Source organism: Lepisma saccharinum, chromosome 13 (assembly GCF_977018435.1).
Source record: "Lepisma saccharinum chromosome 13, izLepSacc3.1, whole genome shotgun sequence".
NCBI lineage: Eukaryota > Metazoa > Arthropoda > Insecta > Zygentoma > Lepismatidae > Lepisma > Lepisma saccharinum.
Window position 1 is genome coordinate 74,466,555 of NC_139241.1, and position 17,636 is coordinate 74,484,190.

The window sequence follows — 17,636 nt, forward strand, 5'->3', positions numbered from 1 at the left end:
AACCACTCCACCACGGGGCCGGCCTTAATTACTTTCGTATAAAGGTGGGAGAAGTTAAAATTTTATTTATTTCTTGAGAAAATTTCAGATACAACACGAGTAACCATTTTATGCTAAAATCATCAACAATAAAAAGAACAAAAGTAAAAATAATGAAAAACACAAAAGATTAACACATGGTACTATTTGATATTATTTAGCAACATATGTTCTGGTGGAAGACCAAAAGGCATACGTGTAAAATACATCAACACTTGACGGGAGGTCATTATATTGAGGAGTGGGAAGTCTGTGGAAGAGCGATCTTTTCCTATTCTCTTTCTAGACTAGGCTTTGCCGTGTAATATTTTCTGTGAAAAATCCTTGCCCTTCTGCTCAGAACAAATTAAACATCAACCCTCTATAACAATCAGTTCTCAGGTGGTGAAGTTTTTTGGTACATATCACCATACTTGAAAAGCTCACACACAAATCAGATTTCTATTTTTTCAAAGACTTTTAGTTTTTTCAAGAAAAGAAGAAGGTTTCAACATACCTTCAACTCTTGTACTGTAACGAAATTCAAGAATGTCATACCTCAATATGTATATACTGAGAAAAAAAGAATAACGGAGATGAAATGAGGGGTTCAGAGCACACGTGTCTCCATCCAAGACAGCTTGAGAAAAAGGCCCATTTAAATAACTTAGTCCTATGTTTAGCTGTTTGAGTACAAACATAATGGTGCCTCTATGAGCAAGAATTTGAACTTAGGGAGATACAGTGGAACCCCAGTTTCACATTTCTCCGCATTATACATTTATAAAATGTTCCTCAATTTTACGTTTCTTCAGGTTAGTCCCTTCCACTGTACTTGCTTCTAGCACTGAACTGTTGATACTTCAGAGTTCTAAGTTATATGTGTAACTCCATTTCCACTAAAAGTGCTTCAAACCCCTCAAGTATTAATAGCTGTTCAGGAGAAATTACAAGAATCTTACCTGGTCCCAAAAGGCATTTAAAGGCTAAACAAAACATACAGGCTCAGCCAGAAATTACCAACTGAACTAACATGCCATTGCTGGTATTCTCTAGGGATGGACGATATTGTAAATTTGATATTGCAATATATCGTCTCCACGATATATATATTGCCAATTATGATGATATGTCGCCAACACGATATATATCATGTCAAATATTGTGACAATATATTGCCAAATATTGGGACGATATATATCGCCAAAATATCATGATGATATATCGTCTAGTTGATATCGCCTGGACAATATCTTTTCAATATCACGATTTATCATCTGGACGATATATCGCCCAACACTGGTATTCTCCTGGTAGTTCAGTTGGTAGAGCAATGGCACAGTATGCCACAGACATGGGCAGTGCTCAAAAAATTTTCTTCAAAGCTAGGCGCCAGGAAACCACCTACTAGCAATTGTGCATACTACGTACAGTATGTTTCAAAAGTTGCGCAATCCAAACTTTGAAAATATATATCAAGAAAATCGTAAGAGAGATTTACACCGGGTTTTCTGCACTAAACTAATCCTGTAAGCTATCACTGGATTCATAAATTTATGTTAGCATTTATCTAAATAAAAGCAATTACATTATTATAAAAATCATTGTTGATTTGCTGAAAACATCTGAGAACTTATTTTTAACAATAAATACCAACTCAACCAATTTGTGGGATCATTTGTTGGTGTTCGACTGGTTATAAAACAGTTGCTTTGTGAGGTTCAGCAGTAGCAGGGCATTCACATGAGCGTAAGAATGAGTAGTAAATACTCTTCAGAAATGCACAAGCACTGCTCCAATGAATACGTCATGCTGAATCCATTTGAAAAACAGGCACAGTAGCTGCGAAAATGAGCCAAGGGCAGCCTAGGATTCTCTCAAGAGTCCAATTTCGGCACAAAATCTTGATTTACGATTTTTCACGTAAATGTATAGCCAATACTTAGACACATGTTACATGCAACTGTTGGCAATATTTCAACCTGCTAGTGTTGACATATACGGATATATGTACCAAAAATGGCACTTTTCGTGCAACCCATAAAATCGCCAGTCAAAAATTCATCAAATGTTGCACATGACCAATATTGGTCGCAAATGACAAACTCACATGGCATCAGTCATCAAATGTCTAATTATGACCCTTCGATAATTTCTTACATATTTTTCTTACTCAGAAGTTCATTTCTGGAAAAATTTGAATGTTCCTTTCCATCAGTTATTAATTTATATACTTTTCTGTACGGAGTGAACTGATAATTTTAAGCATTGAAAAATATCTCAATGGATGAGGCTTTATAATGCAGAAAACCCGATTAAATATCTCTTACGGTTTTCATGATATACATTTCCAAAGTCTGGATTGTGCAACTTTTGAAACTCTCTGTATAAGATGCTGAGCATCACGGTATTCAAAACATCGCTAAATTATTTGAGAAAGGAGGAAATGGGGGACAAAGGGTAAGAAATTGTTACTGATTCTATGAAATGTTCACAACGTTAATAAAAAAATAATAATAATTTGCTAACTTAGAATCATCAAAATTTCGTACATATTACAGCAAAAGACCACAGTCGCCAGGCTGAAATTTTTAGTCGCCATGGTGACCGGAATTTTTCAAGCCCTGGACATGGGTTTTCAATTGAAGCCCGAGTGATCAAAGAACCAACGTGAACACACCCAGACATTTCATTTCCAAGTGCAAAAAGCTGTGTCGCCACACACCTGATTTTTGCTGTTGTAAATGATGCATTCTGCTGTCAACTTGCACCCTCCGCTCCCAGTTCAGGCAGAGACAAACCAATTCATTTGCAACCCTGTTGCGACCACTAGGCTTAGCTGTGCATTGGTCTTATTGAGGAGGGGGGTCATAGCTGCCTATTTTGCTGTCAGGCGTAAGTTTCGCAATGCAGAACACCACAAGCATTTCCCCTCACCATGGCAAATAGACCAAGCTGATTGGTACAAGGGTTCATGTAAATCTCCCTGTCTTTCAACGAAAGAGACAAAAATAAAATTTCCAGTTGGTTTTTTATAGCTCGGACTTTAGTGTACATGAACAAGTCTGGAGGTCACTATATTTTAGCTAAACGCTCACACTTACAATCCCACTTACAAGATGTAACACTGTGAAGATAAACTGAACAGTAATTGATTCTTGGGTGGAGAGGAGTCAAATGGATTAACTAATGATAAGCAAATAATTCTATTTTATATAAATCCGTAACAACTATAGTGCAATAAATTCTAAAATTTAGTAATATATTAGTATGATCTACTTATTACTCGTATGTATAGAACCTTCCACCATCACAAAAAATGACTGGAAAATATCAATAGCCACTTATTGTAGTAAATTTCTACTGTAACTACCAGTAATGTAAATATACAAAACTGAAGTACAGTGTGCGGCATGAAAACTAGCCCCGTTCCGATTAGTATACAAAATGTACATGCGGAACTGCAAGCTGTCATGCGAAACATGTTATCCTGTATGCAAATGTGCCTTCAGGTTAATGGTGACCACTTTCAACATCCATTGTAAACAGTAAGTATATGCTTCATTATCATTTCAAATGTACTGTACATATTATGTACCGATTCGAAATTGACTAGTTTTTCGGGCCCCACCCTGTAAAATTTGGCCACAACAAACCTAAAATATCTTGCTTATCCTATTTCTCTTTTTTGTTCGAAAACCTACTTTTACTGCACTACTACAAAAACATTATTATTTCCAGAAAAAAAACAGTAAATTTCACTTACATTTGTTAAGAATTATGATATACAAACCTGAATGGTGTTCATTTCTTTTAGTGAAGAAATGACGTGCCAAACTACTTATTACAGCTTTTTTGCAGAAGATGGAAACAAACAAGTGAAATAGCAAAAATGAGAAATCACAGGCTCAACTTTACATGTGTGAAAAATTACCTTGGACATTTGCAGATCTATTTGAGAATGAGAATTCACTCAACCAAACATATCTAACATTTCCAGAAAAAATTAAATTCACTGCTTTTCTCAGGATTTCCAGACTGATAAGAAGCCCTGAAAAAATTAAGGACCTAGGTATGTATTACACTATCGTACCAATATAATGCCGAATGCATGACATTGCAGCTGGGCTAAAGATGCGAACAATTCCACGGGATCCAGCCACAGCCAGTAGGGGTTTCCCTGCATCATCATAGGACCAGGCACACGTGTAGTAATTCTCATCAAGCTGGGAAATTGAGTTAAGGATTTGCAGTAACACATAGAGCACCCTTAATGCTGCTTCACATTCATTACACTTTTCACTAGAAATTAAATTGGCATGGGTTTCATTTTATATCCACCAAATGTGCATTCCAAGCTTTTTGGAGGATTAAAAACAATTTTGAAGTTAATGATTTTGTTTTACAGTTTCGATTTGGTTTATTTTACTTCATTTTTCTGCCACTTCTCCCTAGTTACTTCATCTCTCTGACTGAGCATCTGAAAAAAACAAATTTCAAATTTCATAATTAAGGTACTTACGTTTTCTGTGAAGCTGTTTTACATTCTTTTCTATTAATTTCAGTAGCCACTGCCACCATCCTCGTTGGAATTTGTTGCTTGGCGAGTTTCTGTTGTTTCATCCTAAATCACCGCTAGGTGTGCTGCTGTCACCTGTATGTCTGTGTATATGTCGTCTGCTGTTCACCGGTGTTAATTGCTGCAGTAACAGAAGCCAGGCGTGGCGTGCCTGACCACTATCTATGTTCAGTTCATGGTTGTAGTGGATGATGGCATGTGTTTCTCTAATTTTTGTGTCTATCAAAGTGTGTGCTTGTATTTGACATGTCCTTTCTCAATTTTATGGTTGTGGAATTTGATATGCTTGGCAAATTTCATATTGACTAAAAAATAAAACCAGCCCTTGACAAACATCCAATAATCGTATTGACGTGTAATTCGAGCATGTCACACTTTCATCTGAAGAAAAAAGACAAAACTGAAATACCAACTGCAGTTTCAGAGAAATGTTAATTCATGTCAAGTGGTGCTGGCACGTATATGAACAAGCCATCCACTAACCAACCAACTTTCTAGCCTTCTTAAACACAAAGGTTTATGGCTTCAGCAACACAAGCCTTGCATTTATCCCTATCCTTGGCAAGATCAATCCAATCTTTTCCATCCTTACCGATTTCCTTTAGGTCCATCTCAATGTTATCCCTTCATTTTCATCGTGGCCTCTCTACGGGGTCTCTTACCATCAGGTTTCCCAACAAGAATCCTGTAAACTCTTCTTTCCTCTCACATTTGTGCCACATGGCCTGCCCACCTACGTCTTCTTGATTTAATTATTCTAATAATATCTGGACATGAATACAAATGATTTGGTTCTAAATTATGAAACCTTCTCCACTCACCTCTCCCCTCATCCCTTTTAGGTCCAAATTTTTTTCTTGGGATTTTTTTTTAAACAATACTCTTCATTTACGTTCCTCTTTTAATGTAAGGGACCAAGTTTCACATCCATATAACACTACAGGCAAAATTACTGTTTTGTAAATGTTAAAATATCATTAATTGTCCAATTCTTTTCCCCAGGAAAATCAAACCCAAGGGGATATCCTAACCAGAGTTCAAAAATGGATTTTGATACTGAAGTGCCATTTATTGTGATAAATGTGTAACATCTAAGGCAAGAATTGTTATTCAGAGTGTATATTCAGAAGGATACATCAGGGTCTGCATAACACTGAAGCAATTTCATTCCGCTGCCCTCTAAGCATTCGTAGATCGTCACTCGATTGCTTCCGACAGCAGCGAATATTAATGGCTGCCCCTCTCGAAGATGGTGGTTGAACTGAGCACCAAAGAGTGGCTGGCCATGGTCCTCCTTCACGCTGCACCTATTACAGAAAAAAAAAATAAGCACAAACTAATATTTCCCTTGTATGTACGTATTGCTTGCATTGTGGAATTATTTTTTCTTGCAGTTTACAGTATTTACAAGTACATAAATTCAACTTTTTATGTAATGTTTCAGGAGAACATATGCTCCCTTCATCAGATGTTTATTGTTAATTTGTAGAGGCATGCATACTTTGTTTTTGACGAAAACACAAAATGTGAAATAACACATTCTAATGTTAATTTTTCATTTTTGAAAGGTGTGAGGTGCATTTTCCTACCCTGATTTGTCACGGAATGAATTGCAAAATGCGAAACAGACTATTGAACACGAAATTTAGAGTTTATTTACCGATGTTTGAAGCTTGAATTATCCTGGGAGTTATGCATTTCACAGAAAATTGATTAGTTCTGCTGTAAATATTTGATAAGCAAAAATGGACCTCTTTATACAGGAATAAACTTAATATTCTGGAAACGACATAAATGTGCTATTAGAAGGGATAAGTGCAGTTTTCAAATCAAATTTAGAATTATATTCACAGTTCATAAAACCAAAATGTCATGTTATATACTGCTTTTTCACCACTTTTGAAGCTGAAATTGACTCTGTTTTCGTACCGAAATTTTGATTCTTTATTTACCAAAAATATGTGCCTCTATTAATTTGACTAATGTTACAGTTATACCAATGTAGTATTATTGACAAGATTCATTGCATAACTGCATTCAATTTTGATAAATTTACCACTATGATATAACTGTAACAATCAAACTAAAAATAAATGTCTGATGTTCTCCAAAACGTTACATCAAAAATTATGATTATGTACATGTCAGAATAGCAAACTATCAATATTTATCTCTACCATATCTAAATAAACAGGGTGCACAAAAAGTTATGCACCAAATAAATATCATCGGGACATCCGAAGTGAAAAATCAACACTGTATTGCATTAGACCAAACTTCCCAAGCCTAACTTTTTGAAAATACATGGTATCCAGGCATGAATGGATCGATTGTTTTTTAAGCTGAGCCGATACCACCATTTGTCGATACCGATACCTTAACCGATTCCAACCAATACCGATACTTGTATAATTCCAGCTTAAAATAACAAAGGCTAGTTACTGAGTCACAAAACTCATCACATCACATTAGTATTAATGATATCAATTACTCCAAATTTTTCTCATAAAACATTATATCACATAAAATGTCACAGGAAACTTCTCTCTACCCCCAGAGGATGCAAAAAGAAGAAGAAGTAGTAGTTTATGAAATGTTGCAAACATTGTTAAAGTATTGCAGATACTCCGAAATAAAAATCGGTGTATTATTATAAGTGTCCCTGCCAGAGAGTGTAAAATAATGTATGTAGTGCGTATACCGTACAGCTTCCACAAGGAATGCAAAATAAGTACAAATGTAAACATGGACGTCCGAAGGATTTTTTCCAGGGAGGGGCAAGGAAGGTATTTTTTTTCAGGGGAGGGGGCAAACAAGGCACATTTTCTCCAAAAATATTGTTGTTCCCTAAAAAAACATTGCTTAAATTTGAATTTATGGTGTTCATGCAATAATTAACACATATTATTATGGCTAAAATGAAATTATATGTGTGAAATACATAATTTTTGGTTGACTTTCATTTTCCAGGGGGGGCCGGCCCATGAATGTAAAGAGCATTCTTATCGTTTGGATTAACCTGGGGAGGGAGGAAAACTACATAAAAATATACACAAATATAGATGCTCATTTGGCAGTTCTGTACACGTCCTGCTGACCATTATTCTCTGTCATTTGCAATAAAAACAAGTCACTGCAGTGTCAGCATCGGGCTGCGACATTCATCCCTTTCCCAGGAACTCCGGAATTAGCCAAGCATTATAATAATGCTGGTTTTGAAAACTTCACGTTCTTAACCCGCGAGTGTGCGAGCAACAATTGTCGATGAAAGGTTTCTTTTATTTCCACATGGCGTTGACCACCAGGCAGTTACATCCCTTCAATGTCATGTTTGGGTGCAGTGCTTTCGCTTTAGCCCTGCCTTTGATCTTGTCACCTGCTTCCCAACAAAATATAGCCACCATAAGATTTGTCTTTTTATTCATTCCTATCTTGTATGAAAAATGATGTTATTACAAAACTCTGTCATGGCTTGATAGTTTTCTGTACTTTGGTTCTTCTCCTTTTTCCACTGCTAGCAAGAGTTGAGCCTTCTTGACCCCCACAATGCCTTTACATGTAATCACTGATTGCAGTCAGAGATGGTGACAACGTGGGAACAATTTTAAGGCCTTTTTCCATCATGTTGCTTTTGAACAAAATGCTGTCTCCCTCAGCAGCCTTTGTCATATGTTTGGCTGTTGCTGAGAAGTTATCATCCAGCCAAAAATTCAGTAAGAAAAAAAATTAAAAAAAATAAAATTGCAGCCTCGGAAAAGCAAAAAATTACGGATTTTACCGATAATTTTCCACACCTTTTTGTTACTGAAATACCAATAATGGACACAAATGGACTGATATGACCAGTGCATGATCGTTTCTCTCTCTCGTTTATAGCATTAGCCTGAAATTTGTTTTATTTTTATTACTACGCAAAAGATGATTATCACAAATATCTGCATATTAAGAAAATTTGGATATCCATCATGTTCACGATAAATTATCCCAGGATGAGTCGGCAAGAAAAAAGAATTGTGATTATATTTTTTTGTTTTTCAAGATAATGCCTTCTTATTAGTCTATTAAATGATGACAAACTTTAAAAAAGAGGACACTTTTAGATTTCATAATCTAAAAAAAAAAGAGGACATTTTTAGATGCAGCACCTCAAACACAAGTGTGTGTTTACTATTGTTTTGGTGAGCGTGTAGAATACACACCCCTGTAAAATAATTTTACACCATTTCAGTATAACTAATAATAGACCTCATTACAGGCAAATGTCTGAATATTCTAATATTTATTTACTATGGCAGTACTATTATACAGTTGTCAAAATTGGTCTCTAACTTTAAAAGAACATAAATTGAGAGTTTAAAGTACTTAGGAGAATATTTGGACCTAAAAGAGATGAAGAAACATGGGGATAGAGAATATTACACAATAATTACTGCATAAACTATATTCCTTCTTTGATGGAAGAAAAGTTTCTTTGTGCTTGCAACTGAGAGTGTTGTATTTCCTTACTTTGAAATTGAACACGGAAACAATATTAAAAATTATTTACAAAAATCTCAGGATTGATTCCCACTTTAAACTGTAGGTACAGTCCTGATTAGCCTTCCCGTGCATGAGGTGGACTTTATCCTGTAGCCATTTCTTGACAACCTAAATAATGCTTTTGTCATCTACATATATACTTTGTTCCATTTAGTGTCTCCTTCATTGGGTCAAACAGATAGAATTTAGATGGGGCATGATCTGGGTTGTAGGGTGGATGCAGGCCATGTTTAAAGATTTCCTCCATTGTCCTCTTGTGGATGAGCAAGTACAGGGATGACATAGGTTCAAAGCCATAGAACTGAATGGAGAATTTGAAGAAAAATGAAACCATATGAATTTAATCGACCTCATCTTGGTACTCAGAAAAAAAACATAAAAATAGAGTTCCCACAGTACTTACTTCACTTTTAGTTCAAAGGAAATTGTATTAAACTAAGCAAGTCAGCTGAACAATAAAACAAACTGTTATCCTCACAGAGTAAATGTATGGGGTAAAACTTTACTATCCGTCGGACACATATAACTTCTTTGATTCATCAATTTTTGACATTTGTACTTACCTATATGCTTCGCGGAACATTTCTTGAGGTGTATTGACGTTTTTTTTTTATCAAAGTAACTGAAATTTTTTACATTACGAGTACTTCTATCTCATAGTCTTTTCGCTTGCCTGAGACACAATATGGCACGTACACCTTCCCACATAATCACACGTCGTGTTTGTGTTTTGTCGATTTTCATTCGGTATGCAGAGTTTCAACCTTCGGAACCCAAGAAAAACCGTGAACAAAGTTCATCTGATCCAATTTTTTTAAAAACTTTTTCGCATTTTTTTTAAGAAGAAAAATGTTAATGTTTTATGGCACTATCCGTGAATGGTTTTTGGGGCTATCCATCCCGAAATCGGTAGGAAATTTAAACTAAATAATTATTTTCATTTGAAATTTTTGAGTCTAAATTTCCCACCGATTCCGGGCTCTGCTCCTGGGACAATTGACCTACCGCTACCACGGACCCGACTCCGCTCCGCTCAAGCTTTCTCTATAGAGTCCCTGTTAAAGGCATGTTAAAAATTGGCCTGTCACCTGCCCCCAAACTTTTAAATTTGAAGAAATCAGTTTCTAGGATACGGAAAACTTACCTGAATTTCACTACGCATCCACGACACGTCATATTAGGCATATACCCACAGGCCATTCCCTCTAACGAGTAGCTTACATTCACTGCCATATTTTCGACATTCCTTTCCTTTCTTCACGATCCCGTGTTCAATTAAATTACAAAATCCACTGGATCTTCCACACCTGAATTTCACCGCGCATCCACGACACGTCATGTTTCTAACTTTCGTTGCAAACACACAGTTCGAAACACTGGATACCCAATGAACATGAACAAAACACAATCATGATGCGTGATGATGTACAAAGTGTACATTGTCTATCGGAGAATTAATTTTCAACAAAGAACATGAATTTCCACTAAGAAACATTCCCACATCACACAAAACACCTTTCCGATGTTAGACAATGCTACAGGAAGTTAATACCGTAAGAAATCTGTCCGATGAATAGTAAATTAGTACCATGTATGGAAACCATATACAGTATGAGATAATGATTAGCAAAAGGTATGTATTTTGCAAAACTTACGAGAATTTGTACTGTAATTTCATATTTTTGTACACTTTCTTTCTCCCCCTTCTTCCCTTCCTTCCTCTATTCGTGGGAGTCTCACTTCGGGAAGTGTTATCAGTGGTAGACGCACTTCCTACACTTGAAGTTTCATCCTGAAAAATGAATCATCACATTAGCATTAGTTTGGAAATAACAGTCATTTTGTTTTCGAGCAACTTTAAACCAGTTAGTAGGGTGTCTACAATTTCATTAAAACAAAAATCCCCAATCTTTCCAGACTGAGAACCAAAATTTTTGAAAGTCTTTAGGGCAATTTACACATCTGTACAAGGACACAATATTCTAGCTAAACACCAGACTCTAAAACCCACTAAACAAGAGTGGATAAAAATAATTTCTTCTTTATAGAAGGGCTTTTTTCTGCTAAACGGCCCTGTAAAATATTTGAACAGTTTGATTAAAGCAAATAAAAAATTATGTGTTAATGTATATTTTTCTGTTTCTGATATTGTATATATGAACCTACTATGGAAATGTTTGCTGAGTGTGTCAACTAACTATAATAATTTCAGTAACTTTTCTTCCAGTGAAAATAAAACATTTGATGTACTCTATAATTGTAACTTAAAATATTTTTACTTAAGCCGCGGTGGCTCAGTCGGTAACGCATCTGACTAAAATTCTAAAGGTCCTGGGTTCGATCCCCGGCCGGTTCAAATCCGGGAACTTTTCTAACGATGGAAGCGGCCCCGGCGCCCACCCAGCGTCGAATAACATGGGTCCCTGGGGGAAACCCTGGGGGGTAAAGGTGGTCACCCCCACTCACGACCGGATCAAGAAAGTTTGGGGCGTTACCCCCACACCCCCTATACGCCTTCATTGCATGGTGCTATGCACAGGGGAGCACTTTACCTTTTTAATATTTTTATTGTCTTTGTAGCTGAATTTTAGCAAAATATCAGCTGCGATGTTTATTTACAGTTTAATAATAATGACAATATTTACTGTTTAACATGATTAGTATTTTGTATATTATTCAACACAAAATGGTTGCTATTTTTTTGCCTAAAAAATATTGAATTTTAAATGAGTTTATAGTTTACATATTATATTTTCTTTCGTATGAGCTTCACACCATCAGTAGATATATTATGTTTCCTTTCTTACGGCGCTGCGACGCCAAGGGTCCCGGGTTCGAATCCCGGTCGGGCTTGGTTGTTTGTGAATGTCCATTCATCACTTTCATCATTTTATCACTCATCCCCATCTTCGCAAATTAGCCAAGAGGCACAAAACGCGAAGTAAAATAAACTAAGTTAATCAATCAATCAATCAATCCTTTCTTACAGCCTTTAAATGATTTTGACATAAATGTACTTTCACCAGAAATGATTGTGATATCTACAAAATCCTTTTGTACATTATTCTATGAATTATTTAGTTAAAGTGATTAAAATCAATTCACCTTGGTTTTACATGATGTAATTTTTTTTAAAAAAAGTTCCTTGCATCCATATTTTTATATTTTAAAACTGGGGTTTAAGAAGATTTAATGAAAGTTAATGTTAACTTTGAATGGTCACCAATAAAACAAGGGGCAGCCAGCTTGCAATTTATGCATGCAAAATTAACATAGCTACATTCTAAAGTAATTCTTTATCATGATCCATGAAAAGTAACTTTCCAAAGGAAGTGGAAATGAGAGCATTGATATTTAAGCATTCATCTCTCTTTATTGTAATACAATTTTATACCGGTATCTCCTTAGTTTCTGTAACCCTTTTTCTTTTGTGTGTGTGTGTATGCCCATAAGTTCTAAGTAAGGTGTATGCTTATGTTGAATAAAGGGTTCAAAGCATATATAGGAAGACAAAGGAAGATACAGAAATACTCAGGTAACCAAGCTTCACACTTTTGTCACACTTTTGAAAGCATACAGAATCTAATTCAAGGTTGGGTCAAATGAACTTAAAAATTCTGTTCTGAAATTTCTCATTTTAATGGAAGGGACATTTGATCTGAATCAAATTCTGTAATATGATGATGCCTCTACGTACTTGTATATCTCGAGTAGAACAGGATAGTATTTTATTTGGTTGCCTTAGTATTTCCACACATGTTTTCATAGGGTGCGTCCCGAAAGTCACACGAGTTTAACACATAAAATGACTTATGCCAACTATAACTTGACAAGTTTAAAAACAAGACACTGCAAATAGCTGTTGCGCATCTTGCACCACATTTCCCCACTCCATTCTCCGCAGCATTGCAACCTGGAGGGAGCGGAATGGCCTGACGATTTTCAACGAAATTTGTATTCGCTTTTTCCTGGGCTGTTTTCTACCTGTCGGAGTACAGAAGTTCAGTTCACCTTTCGGCAACAACTCTTTTCCTTCTTTTAAAACTTGGCCTCCCCGATGCCGCAGTGGTAGCATCGTAGCCTTGTAATCAAGGGGTACCGGGTTCGATTCGCGATGGAGGCACATAGTGGTTCGGATCCCACTATAACTGTAGGCCCAGTCCCGATTAGCCTTACTGTACATAAAGTGGACTTAAAACAACAAATCAATCCAATCCAATTCTTTTAAAACTTGAGAAACCATCCATTTAGATACTCCCGTGCCGGCGATTGTGGACTCGACAACATTATACTTAAGTTTATGTAACTCCTTCTGATTTTGCAAATATGTTGTAACATTGTAAACAATTTCACTGGCCTGTCCTCTAAGGGGCTTTCCAGAGCAGATTGTGGATTTTATTGGACCTGGGATCATTTGATTTTTGGTATGCAGCCAAGAGTAAAGAGCAAGAACATTTCAATGCTTTAAAAAATAACACAGGCAAGCGTGTTATCAGATTGCCTTCTCGTAGTGATTGTTGTACTATAAACAAAAGAACCCCCACCCCCCTCAGCTTTAAAAGAAAACTGGCCATTGCTCGATGTTGCATTCAGAAAATGAAGTCATTCGCCCAGAAGTTTCTCTTCGTTATAAACCTTAAAGCGCGTGCGTAGTACTACAGTTTACGATCCGTGCACCGCACGTATTTTCAAGGACCAGATTAAATCAAATAAACCACTGATAAACTGGTATGAGCTGGCACGGTCAATCCATATAGTATAGTCATATTTGTTTTAGCTTAAATTTGCTGAGTTGGCACCACTCGTACTCTCAAGGCCAGACAAGTACGCAGAAGAGTGGTGGGGAGGATGATATAATAGGAAGTGCTCCGCAGCGATCTGCGTAAATCGGGACTTAACTTGTCACGCTATAGCCATCCCATTAAGTGCTTTTGTCAGGTTTGTTATGCTGTCCCAAAAGTCTGTTTTACGTGCGGTGCGTGAACTTCGTTCTCGCACAAAATGCACGAGCCGGGAGGCTAGTTTGTTCAGGGAGAATAGTCTGCTGCACGCAGACAAGGTACGTACATGACGGCTTCAATCTGCTTTAGTTCGGAAAATGTATAGTTTTAACAGAGAACGATATGAAGCAACATGAACAAGAACAGTGTCCCTTAACTGTACTTACAATGTGATTAGAATGAGTAACAGTGTCCGCAGTAGAGTTTATTTCTGCCAGAAGGACATGGCTTCCTCTGGACCCCATGCAGAAACCTTCTCTAAACAAAACTCTGCACCTGCACTTTCGTCTTGAGCTATAAGTCTGTAAAATAACTGGTTTCACCAGGTTCACGAGCCCAGTTATCTTGGTTCGTTTTGTTAAGACTTTCGGAATGCATCCATTGATTTGTCATTCAACAGCACCTATTAGGAGCACCAAACCTAATCTCGCCCTAACCTATTAGCATGCATTACTGTCATTTATGTCTAGTTCTTATAATTCTTATGTGGTTAGGTTTGGGGCTCTCAGCAAACAATTTTTGTGACGTACTCACATTTCGTGTGGTGCATATACACCCCTTTACTTCATCAGCGCATACCAAGCTTGATAAGCACTACAGATAACACCCACTTACAAATGCAAAATACTGCCGGCTACGGTGGCGGAGTGGTTAGCACATTGCACTTCGATGCCAGGGTTCTAGAGTTCAAATCAGGCCCCTATCTAGAATTGATCTCCAGGAGGGGGGCTCAAGGGTTATCGGGGGGGGGGGGGGGGCTTTGTAAACCAAGTCCATTTTTCCAAACCTTAACATTATTAAATGAAAGCAAATTGTGTGTGTGTGTGTTGGGGGAAGGGGGTCCATTAAGTTACATAAATTTTAGAAATATACAAATACTACATTTTTCTATATCTTTTAAAATATCACTTGACGTGTTATCTGAATGCTACTTAAATCGTCCCTTACTACACACTCCATACTAGTTTTGATAATACAGATACGAATTTATATCATGCAAGAAAAAGTGGACAATATTCAATAATAGTACCTACAGTACATTCCATCTCTGGCTGAAGCAATGAAACACTCCTTCCTTCCCAAAACTTGGGAGCTGTTAACCTTTGATGCAGATGCGGAGGGAATTTTTTCATGACGACGTCAAAGTCACAGATTTCTGTATAAACAGGTCGGAACAGAGGCAGCGAAGGTACAGATAAATAAGTTCCCCTATGAAGGAACTACCTAAAGGCTACAAAAAAAATCTTCTAAATACTTGCTGCTGCTGTTCATGCTCTGTGAATTTATCCTTCACCAAAGTTGTGAGCAAAAATTATCGGCTGTCTACATTTTCACTCTTCACTGCAAAGAAGTTGTACACAATAGTTTTACCTAATGTCAAGGGCCTGATGGCAGTGCCGGGGGGCTTAGCCTCTCTGCTTAGCTACTGGCCTGGTTCGAATACCGGCTTTGACTGGATGTTTAAGTGTGTCGTCCATTCATCAATTTCAGCTTATCATCATTCATCCTCATCTTTGCAAATTAGCCAAAAATGGTACAAAAAGCGAAGTAAAGCAAATCAATCAATCAACACCAACCTACTTTTAATAATATAATTTCTGCAACTTTTAAATGGACAAATTAGGGTGAAGGGGGTTTTCACACGATTAGAAACATTTTTTACACTAAAATAAGCCATTTCTTGAAGTGTTACGGAACACACGTCACGGTGCGAGTCCCACAAACCATTCACGGGTAGCCCCAAAAACCATTTGGGATCGTATAAACCATCCACGAATAGCCCCAAAAACCATTCCCGGATAACCCACGGACCATTCACAGAAGGTTAGGCAAACATAGTTAAAAAATGGCGTGGTTACGTTTTCGCTTAAATTGAAGCAACAGGAATTGATTTCCGGCTGAAATAGATTGAAAGATGAAAGAAAATACCTCAAAAAATGTCGGCAATGCTACAGAAACTGATTTCCGTAAGTAGTTTATCCTGTAAATTTGAAGAAAAGTGTCTCCGATATAACGAACTGTTACCCAAATTTCAAATTTATTTGCACATCAGAACATAGACGTGACACTGTACGTATCACGTACAACAAAATATTCGGTACCAGTTTTATAGATCGGAGACACATTAAAATCTGATTTTTTGTGTTTCGCATGGTTCGCACTTACCAATTGTGTATTGCGGAACATAGCTCAAGGTGCCATTATGCTTTTTACACGAAAAAAAAAAAGCACAATTTTTGTTAACAGTTTCATACATTGGAGACACATTTCTTCAATTTTACACAAGAAATTACATACGGAAATTAGTTTCTCCAAGGTTTACAACGTTCGTCGAGGTATTTTATTTCATTGTGGAATATATTTGACTGGGAAATCATGTATTTCTCAAGAGAAATATCTCACCAACTCACAATTGCTATTGCTTTCATTTGCTTGCCCTAAGACAACAGGATGCTGCGTACGTTCGATGACTTAAACTCCTGTCAGTGTTTCAAACCCCCCTTTTTTTTACTATGCTTGCCTAACGTAACCAAATCTAACCTAACTTTATCGGAAATGGTTTGTGGGGCTATCCGTCAGCTACCCGTGCATAATGTATAATTTCCACCGGTGACGAACACGATAGTAGGTATTTTTCGGTGAAGAAGGTTGAAACACTGCATACCCACAACATGAGTCAAGATGTGCCCGCCATATTGTGTGTTCCGGAAGCGAAGAAAGTAATAAAGAAAAGCACTCAGAATGTGAAAAATTGTGCTTGTTTTCGTGTAAAAAGTAAAATGGCACCTTGAACTATGTTCTGCAATACACAATTGGTAAGTACGAACCATGTGAAACACAAAATATCCGATTTTAATGTGTCTCCGATCTATGGAACTGTTACCCAATTTTTCACATAGAGAATAATTTCTTTGACTCCTTTTTTCGCTTCCATAACACAGAATATGGCGAGCAAATCTTGACTACCATAGTGTGCATGCAGTGTTTCCATTCACGGATAGCCCCACAAACCATTTCCGATAATGTTAGGTTAGGTTTGGTTATGTTAGGCTAGCATAGTAAAAAAAAAGGGGGGGTTTGAAACAGACAGGGGCTTGCATTATCAAACGTATGCAGCATCGGGTTGTCGTAGGGCAACCAAATGAAAGTAATGGCAATTGTGCGTCGGTGAGATATTTCTCTTTCCTGGTTAAATATATTCCACGATGAAAGAAAATACGTCGACGAAGGTTGTAAACCTTGAAGAAACTAATTTCCGTAAGTAGTTTCTTGTGTAAAATTGAGGAAATGTGTCTCCAAGAAACTCTTACCAAATTCTAGTACTTATTCAAATTATGCAATAACATTTTTCCTTCTACAAACGAACGTTGGGCAGGAAATAAAGCGTTGGCCAAGAAAGTTCCTAAATTAAACATTGGCACATTCTCAATAGGTTTAATTCCTTAGATTTAATTACAATTATGTACAATTAACTGTACATAAATAAAACCATACTATTT

General features: G+C 36.9%; 1 protein-coding gene across 1 annotated transcript in view; it reads right to left on the minus strand.

Moving 5' to 3' along the window:
• Positions 1–17,636, minus strand: part of LOC145997423 (polycomb protein EED-like) — a 31,075-nt gene that overhangs the window by 13,022 nt on the left and 417 nt on the right. The window contains exons 2-4 of the mRNA XM_083134449.1: positions 10,792–10,928; positions 5,733–5,904; positions 4,112–4,244 (exon numbers count right to left, since the gene is read on the minus strand). Of these exons, the coding sequence (XP_082990575.1) occupies positions 4,112–4,244; positions 5,733–5,904; positions 10,792–10,928 (442 nt within the window). The remainder of the gene's footprint in view (positions 1–4,111; positions 4,245–5,732; positions 5,905–10,791; positions 10,929–17,636) is intronic.